At 34.2% G+C, this 9,906-nt stretch overlaps 1 protein-coding gene across 1 annotated transcript; it reads left to right on the plus strand.

Annotated features, from left to right (window-relative positions):
- The first annotated feature begins 120 nt into the window (after positions 1-120).
- On the plus strand, positions 121-7,215 carry LOC129903217 (G-box-binding factor 4-like). Its single transcript, XM_055978726.1, has 4 exons — positions 121-1,152; positions 1,257-1,328; positions 4,892-4,921; positions 6,696-7,215. The coding sequence occupies exons 1-4, from the start codon at positions 409-411 to the stop codon at positions 6,774-6,776; spliced, it is 927 nt and encodes a 308-aa protein (XP_055834701.1). The 5' UTR covers positions 121-408; the 3' UTR covers positions 6,777-7,215.
- Positions 7,216-9,906: the final 2,691 nt, after the last annotated feature.

Genomic DNA, 9,906 nt, shown 5'->3' on the forward strand with positions numbered 1-9,906 from the left:
GGTCAAACGGGTCCTTAGTTAACGTGAAGCAGTATAAAAAAATTATTTTGAGAATTTGAGTCATGGGTATAACAAAACGACATGAATGTACATTCAAAACGACGTTTGGGAATCAAAAACAAAAAAAAAAACCTTTTGGCTCGTCTTTGCAATTTAGGCTAGGAACCCTCTTCTTCTCCTCTCTCTATCTCCCCTTGCCAATTCTGGAACTCCATCTTTGAATATCATATCCCCCTTTTCTCCCTCAAATCCCCAAATTATTCGAAACCCTAGGCATAAATCTCTTCTCCCATCGCACGTTACACAACACAATCCAATCATTAACTACACAAACCTATGTATATACATACACACATTTGAGGTTTTGATCCAAGCGATAAGATTTTTACGATTTTGCCCCGCCGGAAAATGGCGTCAACGAAGCTGATGGCTTCATCGGCCTCGCGAAATTCCGATCGAAGGAAATCGTCGGCTGCGTCGTCGTCTTCATCATCGACGATGCCGAAAGATTTGCAGAATCAGCACTATTCGAATAACGGGAGTAATAACAGTAGTAATTTGGAGGCGACTTCCATGACGGTTGATGGAATTTTCAGGAATGTGTATGGAGAGAGTCAGGGGACGGATACTAATACTTTGTTGAACGCGAATATTACGTTACTTGATGCTGCCGGAGTCATAACGCCGATTAGTGATTCGGAGACAGCGACGGTCAGTGGGGTACCTCCGGTTAGGAGGACGGTGGATGATGTGTGGAGGGATATTGTGGAGGGGAAGAGGGAACACAGAAGGGCGGCAGCTGCCAGCTGTAAGGAGGAGGCAGTGGATGAGATCATGACGCTGGAGGATTTTTTGGTGAAAGCTGGAGCAGTTGAGGAGGAGGCCCTGGCTGGGCAGGGGCCAGTGCAAGGTGAGGTGAAGGTTGAACTAGGAACTGAGAGGTTGAGTGGTGGAATTTTTGCATTTGATACCCCATACATGGCCACACCGCAGCAGAGCTTGCAAGGATTTGGAAGTGGTGTGGATGTGATTGGAGGCGGAAGAGGGAAGAGGAAGGTCATTTTGGAGCCTTTAGATAAGGCAGCTCTGCAGAGGCAGCGGAGGATGATTAAGAACAGAGAGTCAGCTGCCCGGTCTAGAGAGCGGAAACAGGTAAATGTACTGTTTGCTTCTTGTAGTGATCACTATTAGTCTTTTCATCTATTTTAGCTTTTTGATTGTGTGAGCTGAATTTAGATTTTTATTTATGTGTATAGGCTTATCAAGTGGAACTTGAGTCAATAGCAGTTAGATTAGAGGAGGAGAATGAACAGCTGTTGAAAGAGAAGGTAACACATTTTAATATTTTCCAGCAGTTATACCTATGTCTAAATTAAGATGACATTAAATTATTTGCATAAAAGGTATATGGAAAAAATACCTGTTTGCATTGCTTGTACTGGGACTTTGAATTGATTCAGAGAATCAAGGTTCCATGCTAATTCAATTGGTTAGTTATATCTTATATCAACTTCTTAGCATATCAATAAGGGATTGTCTTTTGTGTACTGCCACATCTGTTACCATTTTAAAGACAACACACCAATAGTTTAATTCTGCATCTGCAAGTTCTGTTTTTTCTATCATTTTTCAAATTTGTATGTGTTGTCTCCATCGGCTCACTGAATGGCTTTCTTTTAGATCTAATAAATGTGCATTAACAATGAAATAGGTGAAAAAGGAGAATGGTTGAGGAGGGGAAAGTCTTCCTTGTGTGAACTTGATGAAAATCAATCTTCGTGACTTTTGGTAAAAGAAAGATGAGCACTTTATTATAAAAACATTCCAAGTAAAAGAAAAATTGAGAGTCGGATTCTCCAGTAGTGCTGCAGGCACAGGATGCTACTTCTAAGAGGAAGATTATAGTGATATTTGGTTTCATTTATTCCAAAGATTTTAGTTCAAAGTATTAGCTTTCTGATGGAGCATATCTTAACATCTTGATTGTCGGGCTTATTATTCCTTTACAAGTACTATTCGTGGCATATTGTTGGTTCCAGCTCTCCGAGGGAATTGAGTATTATTATTTGCATAAAACAAAAAAACCCATAATTTTTTGTCTTGTGTTCTCGATTTCTGTATGTCATAGTAAGAACATGCTTTTATGTTAGGGTTTTATAAATAAACTTGTAAGTCATATGAAATGGTGGCAAAGGAAATGTCATAATTATTATTAAGAGTTGTTTCACGAACTAGTTATTTAGGGACTACAATACAAGGAATGTAATGCGACAATTAATATGTACAGATTGTTATGAGGTGAATAATGCAGGGATTTTCGCACACTGAATAATAATACAATTATACTGGAATTGTCTAATTTAAGACAATTTTTGCCTTAAGATACTTCTAATCCAGGTGTTGCCAATACACATACTCCTGTTCTACATTCTATTCACATATATAAGTTATGGCAATATTAATAATACAATATATAATGCTGGAAACCAATTTAGGCTAAGCAGGGTTTAGCATAAATCAAACATTGTGTTAGACTATACTTTGTTTGGAGGGTTGTTACATATTGTATCATAATGTATCATATTGTATTGTATCGTATGATATTATCATACTGTATTGTTTTAATGAATACAACATTTGGATTGATTGTATCATTTTTCGTCATTACATAATGTCACACATAAACAATTTGTACGATAAACCTACCAGAATAGTAGGGGGTAGGGTAGAGCTATCATAAAAAGATAGGGGAAAGGATAAAATAGGATTATTAAATAATAAGTAAAGACAATGAGAGAAAAACGGGGGTAACGGCGTGATCACGCCAAATCAGTCGTTTTACGAAATGAGACTTTTGATTGTTACATAATGATGGATTTAACGATACGATACAATAAAATTTAAGTAACAATCAAAACAAACATTGTATATAAACTAACAATCCAATCAGTGTAGTCAAAGATGCGCTTTAAGCGCTGAAGCGAGGCTCAAAATGTGTTGAGCGCTTCGCCTCACTTTATGTGCGCTTAAGTGTCGTCATCAAGGTTCTAAGCAAACTTTTCTTGCCAATGAGCCTCTTCTGACGAAGTGACACTAAATAATTGATATTTCACTTCATCATAGTTTTTTTAAAAAATTTCTTTGGTCATATATTTTTCATTCATGTTTATAATTATTAGTCTTCGACTAAACATATATATTTGTATTTTTCTGCCCCTTTGCTCCTTTTTTCATTAAAGCCCACACTTTATTTGTGTTTTGCGCTTAAAGCCTCAACAGGCCTTAGAGCTTTTTTGCGCATTTCGCCTTTGATAACACTGAATCCAATACAATACAATATGTAACAACCATCCAAAACAAGCTGTTAGTTATTCAGAGTCTACCTAAGTTATGCAAACTTTTATGTTGCAAATGGAACATTGAACTATAAATCATATGTAATTTTTTACGGGAATTATTTTCCTTTTGCAGCCCATTAAAAAACCCCTTGATTATGAGCGCTTTCAAAGATATAGGAACGGACTAGTTTATGCAAATGGAATAGTAGTATGACTGTAAAAATACTCTGGGAAATATTGATGTATTGGTGATCTTGAAGTGGAAGTTCAATGCTTCTCTTCTATTCTTCTTTGACTGCTTAAAAAACTATTTGCTTATTATATTTTGGGGATCGCTAGCCTTCTGTAAAATGTTATGAGCATCAAATATTACATCTTATTCTTTTGTTAGCTGGATAATAGCTGAAAGCATATAATCTTATATTGTTTGTTTTCATATGGTGAGCTGTTCCATGAAAATTAAAGTTGCTTTCTTTGGATTTTTTAAAATCAATTTTTGATTAGATAGAAGTAATGGGTGAGATCCTTGTAAACATGGGCGGGTTTTCCTTAGGTCAAGCAGTGTCACATGACACCACTTCGTTGGAAAAGTTTACTAAATATGTATATATAATTAAAAGCCAAAACAAAAATAGAGGATAAATTGAGTAAAACGACACTGCTTGACACAAAGAACCTCGCAGCTCATTTGGTCAAGCGCCTTAGTTTTCAACAAAGCTGTCGCGAGTTCTAATCTCGGTGACCTCATTTAAGTTTATAAAGTTTTTGCGCTTCAATTCATGAAGTAAGTGATACACGTCCAGATTCAAACCTTTGACTCCTTGGTAGTTAATAAAACATTGGACCAATTACTCGATAGTCTCATTAGGAAACTTTAGCGTATTTGACGTATCGTGAAGGATGTTGCTTCTTCCCTGATTAGTTATGGTGCTATATGTTCTCTTTTCTTCTTTCCTTTCATCTTCTTTCTCGCCAATGATATTGATTAAGAACGATTTGCGGAAATAAATGAATAATGAATTATTTAGTGATCGTTTGATGCCCTATATAAAAGTGTTTAGTAATATTTTTATTAAGGTTAGTTAATTTTAATGTATTAAAAAAAACGATCACTCATCGAGAAGAGTTGATACTAATATAGGTGAGTTGTCTTTTATTTATATTTTATTCATTTTTAATATAACGTCACATTATTTTATTTATTTGTAATGTGACACCGCTTGCGAAAAATCCTGCGTACACCACTAGTTATAAAGGGTAACTGTTTACCGATGCATTGCTTCTTCATGATCCTTGACTAGGCATTTTGATTAGTAGTAAAGTTTTTTTTTTTTGGGCGGGGGGGGGGGGGGGAGGGGATGTGCTTGGTGATGAGGTGGGAACATATCTTAGCTAGAAAAGGTTGCCTGTAACATTTGATAATCAAGTTTGAGCAGTGCTGTAACATTCTGTAAGCACTTAATAGTTCCAATATGTGTTCGTCTGCATATCTATATGTAATTGTTTTGTTGATTTGATTTTGTGAGTAACAAGTTCTTCTCTGTAATTTTCAGGAAGAGCGAACCAGAGCACATTATAAGCAGGTAACTTCTGTTGCTATTGTATTTTCTACATGTTGCGGTTGAATGTTCATTGTTTTTTCTTATGTCAAGTACTTTGATTAGAGAGTTTTTGCAATGATTCATCCACACAATCCCTTTATTTCTAGCCATATATCATGTAATTCACATCAATGCCAGCAAAAGTATCTGAATGGTTAAAGAACCGCTGGGTTGATACTTGAAATAATGAGGAAGTCAAGCTCAATGGAAAGAGGAGTTCTTCACTATGCATCTGTGGTAGATGAAACAAGATATAGTGGTGGATAGGGGTGAGCGTTCAGTACTTCGGTTATTTATTAGTGCATACCGAATACTAAGCCGAAGTTCATTTGTTTCTAATTTGGTTCTTCGGTATGGGCTTGATTAATGTGCTATTAATTAATGCAAAAATAGCTGGTTTTGGCAAGTTACACTGAAAGGTGTGACTTATCCAAAAGCTGCAATAAATTCACTGTAGCTAAAGATTAATTCCCTCCTACCAATTCATCAATTTATGCATTATTTTATTATTATCTACTACAAATATATTTTATATCATAATTAGTGGTGGCAAATGGGTGGATTGGATCAGATTTTGGCGGATTGAAAATGAATTGAGCTAAAATAGATTGGATTGCAGTCCACCTATATCAGATTTTTTCTGAAATTCACGAGCTCTTTTTGGATTGGTTTACATTGTACCAAAATCTGTAGGTATTTTTCTAAAAGAGAAGTAATAATTTCTTTATGAAAACATGTTCAGTGACTTATGATGATAGACTCTTTCCACTTTTTAGGTGTGCAATATATTTATGGTCTGCCTTACTTTCTCCTAGTATTCAAAGCCCGGTAGTAAAAAAGAGGAGGTAATCCATGTCATTGGCAGAATTCCATCAGTTTGAGCTCCCTTTTGAACAACATTATTCCATCTTCCATTCGGCTTGAGGGAATATATATAGCAACGAGCCATAAGTTCTCTACTTTTCATTTTTTGGAATTGGAAGTCTAAATTTCGATGTTACACCACAGAATTGAACTAGGAGAACTAGAGACTGGCTAGTGAATGGTCATGCTAGATGAGTGACGAACAGAGTGATGGTAGTTCCAGAGTGGAAGTGAATCTTGGTTTTCTAGTTTTCCTTTCATAAGGTAGTTGTACTGTGTGGCGTATGCTATGTCCTATATTTCACACCCTAGTTATATATTGGGTTGCAATCAGGGGCGGAGCCACATTGTGGCTAGGGGGTTCATCCGAACCCCCTTCGGCGAAAAATTATACTATTTATACATGGTTAAAACAATATTTTATGTATAAATAGTAGATTCCGAACCCCCTTCGGCTAGTTCGTGTGTCTACTTCTTCAGATTTTGAATTCCCTTGTTAAAAATTCTGGCTCCGCCACTGGTTGTGATGGGGTGGAACGCACATGGAATGATAGAACAATTGTTACCTCTATTATTGTGGTTGTTTTTCTTTGCAATAGATCCATTGTGTAGTCTGTCACTTTTGACTGTAAGGTAAAGTTAATAACTAAATATTGTGTGACGCTGCTTCCCTGACTGAGTATGCATGACAATTTATGGCTTGTTTAAGCAGCTAATTTTCGACATTGTTATTAAGCTTATTAGTGCTTGGAAGAATAAAATTAGCAATGTACTTATACAAAAAAAATAAAATACATTAGCAACATGGCAAACAAAAGTGCAATTTTCCTCTTCTCTGGAACTACTAGCAGTGTAATGGCAGCATTAACATTTCTTGGCCTTTTTCCTGCAGTTAATAGAGAAAGTGATTCCAGTTGTAGAGAAGCGAAAACCGCCTCGTGTTCTGCGCAGAGTTTGCTCCATGCAGTGGTGATCAATCATTGTGCAACAGGCATAGTTTAAAATTAATGCCTTCTGATATAGATAAAGAATAAAGGAGCCTAACCATGGTAAGTGATATAATTTAGCAGATGGTGATTCTTTCTGAGTGGTAGTGCTTCCTTTGTAAAGAGCAATTTCGTATAGTATCGTGGCCTGGAAAATCTATAATGGGGATCTAATATTTATGTAGTGGGGAGGGAGTTCATCGAAGTCAGAACAATTATTTAGTTAGTTGTAGTTATAGGGGGGATTTAGAATGCAAATGCCTCACTTGTTAGATTGGATACAAGCAAGCAAGCATGATAATATTTTGTACCTTTTTTTGGTCAATGGCTCGTTATAGCATTTGCTCCCAAGACTGATGAGTGATAACTTCTTATGCTTTTCTTCTGTGCTTGACAAACATAATCAACTCATCGTATGCATCCTTATGTCTGATGAGCTATTTCCATGAATCCATTGCAATTTGGGAATTAGGGCTGTACAACATTTGGCGTGGCTCATCTTTTACTGGGTCAAAATAAAGAAAGGAAAGTTATGGCTTGATACTTGCTTATGGAAGAGAAAATTAACTAAAAATGACATATTTAAGATATTTTATTACTAGTTCTAACAGGATTGTCTAACTTTCAAGTCCTAGCATTAGAATTCTATCATTATGTCACATTTTTACTAGGTATAATTACATTATTAGACATATATTACACTATCATATATATACCAACCATATCTTTTCTACCATACATTAATGAAGGTACAATAGATACATATATCCCTTGAAACTGACAGATTAATTATCTTTTCATTTAAATATCTCAATTAATTCTAATTCCAATCAAATTTGTTTCTCTTTTATCAAATACCCCCCCCCCCCCGCCCCATATAATCCACCACATTCTCTCTCATCCTTCATCTTTCCACATCAAAATGATTCTGAAAGAAAGCATTATATCTAGAGATTTGTAACTATTCGACCATCATTATGTATTTGTGATAGAGTACAATTTTTTCCACTTTATATTTTCTAAAGTTGTACAAATTAAGTTCTAACATTGTTTGATTTTGGATTTTCTTAAAATATTTTCATGGCTAACCATTCCTAAATCGGAAGTTTCTTTATAAAGGTACACCACTAATCTACCAAAATAAACACTTTTATATTTTTGATTTCACTCAAGAACATATATTGCAAGGTCTTCTTCTTCTTCAATTGTAGGTCGTTCTTCATCATCTGACATTGAAGCTGAGAACAAATCTAAGCACAAAAATGCAGGTGGAGCTGGTCTCTGACCGAAGAGGAGAGAGAGAAATACGAAGAGGAGAGACGGTCAAAATATGTATCTAATTAGGTGTATATGTTTCTGACAAAATATAAACATGTATCTAATTAAGAGTTCATGTATCTGATAAAGTATATATGTATCTGAATTAAAATTATATATATATATCTATGGGATAAAAAGATTGATGCTAAACCTTTCTAATGCTAGATACATATTTTTGGATATAACGTATGAAATTGATACTTGATACATTAAATTAATACTAGATACATATAAATAGATACATAAAATTAATATTAGATACATATAACAGATACATGAAGTTAATACTAAATACTTTCGTAATACGTATGAATGTACTTGTGCGCTGATATATCATAGTCTACTTGTTCATATGGAATAAGAGGTTAGTATGTTTTCATGATACGTCTGAATGTATTTGTGTTAATCTGACCGAAGTCCATCAAATTTTTTCATGTCTCTAAGAGGCTAGTATGTGTTTGTGATACGTATAAATGTATATGTGCAACTGTATACACATGTATCTAAGTGTTTAGTTTGTTGGATACATCATATTGATAATAAATATATTTGAATTAATGAATTTATTATTTTTAAAAGAAATAAATGAAATTAGTCAAATTACATAACCAAGAAATACATGTTCTCGTCTTTTATTGATGAAATTATTATTTTAAACAGTAATAAAATAAAATAAATTAAGCATAGATAAATTTCTTGATTTCTGCCTTATATTAAGGGATTTGATTAAATTAAATTTTCAGAAAATTATCCATGTATCTGATAAAGGCTTTCCAATGTATCACCATCTCATTATTTATGAGATTTTATGTAATAAGACAAAATTATGGGAAAAGAAGTAATTAGCTCCTAAAATAGTGAAATTTGTGTAAGTTGACCTTTTTAATAACCAGAAAAAAACTAAACACTGAAAAAATAATATCTAATAATTAACGGATTAATCATAAGTTATACTCCGTTGTATAAATTTAGGAGTCTATACTAACTTGATGCTGGCATTCTTTATTTTACTCTCAATTAGTTTGATTCTGTTATTTCTTTTTCAATTAATCTCAACTTTTTTATATAGTCTTCCCTGTCTTTTGTGGTTGTTGCTTATACTCCATCCCCTGACTTTGTAGTCAAGAATAGATCCAAGCATCAAAACAATTAAGTAAAAATGCAATAACTACACAAAGGTTTAAGTGCTAGAATAGATACAATCCAAAATTCAGATATGCAAGTTGGGCGGAATGGTGATTTAAACATTCATGTAAAAATGCAATATCTATACATAATTCATAGTATACGTTCATCATTCAGTTGCATTTTTTTTTTTTTTTTGAGTTTTAGGTGGATATATATCTGAAAATAATGTTATGTATCTTACAACCGCAAGGATTTTGAATCTTATTTTGTACCATAACAATGACATGTATCTGATAATGTTATTTTTCATTCCATCTATCTAGTATTTCTTTGATAAGAAATTTATTATCGAATACATGTGTATCTAATAAGTAGCAATGTTAATAATTAAAGGTTATATGGTGTTTCATACATGGATCTAGGGTATTTTAATGTCACGATCCAATTTTTCTCAGGTCATGATGGCACCTATTATAACCCACCAGTAGGTAAGCCAACCCGTAAACCCGTTTCGTCAAGTAATGGGTTTGAGGACGAAAACTAAACAAGAGTGATAAATTATAAAAGTAAGCAAAATGAATAAGCAGAAGTAAACCAAACATGATATAAACAACTAAAGATCCCTCCTGGAACCTGAAAGTCACAAGTACAGAGCTGCTACAAAATAAA

This window comes from Solanum dulcamara, chromosome 9 (assembly GCF_947179165.1).
Source record: "Solanum dulcamara chromosome 9, daSolDulc1.2, whole genome shotgun sequence".
Lineage (NCBI taxonomy): Eukaryota > Viridiplantae > Streptophyta > Magnoliopsida > Solanales > Solanaceae > Solanum > Solanum dulcamara.

What these genes read in the sequence shown, in the direction of transcription:
- LOC129903217 (XM_055978726.1), top strand. Translation starts at nt 409, where the DNA reads ATGGCGTCAACGAAGCTGATGGCTTCATCGGCCTCGCGAAATTCCGAT. An exon ending in AACAGCTGTTGAAAGAGAAG is followed by an intron (nt 1,329 to 4,891) that starts GTAACACATTTT and finishes TGTAATTTTCAG; the next exon opens with GAAGAGCGAACCAGAGCACA. An exon ending in CCAGAGCACATTATAAGCAG is followed by an intron (nt 4,922 to 6,695) that starts GTAACTTCTGTT and finishes TTTTTCCTGCAG; the next exon opens with TTAATAGAGAAAGTGATTCC.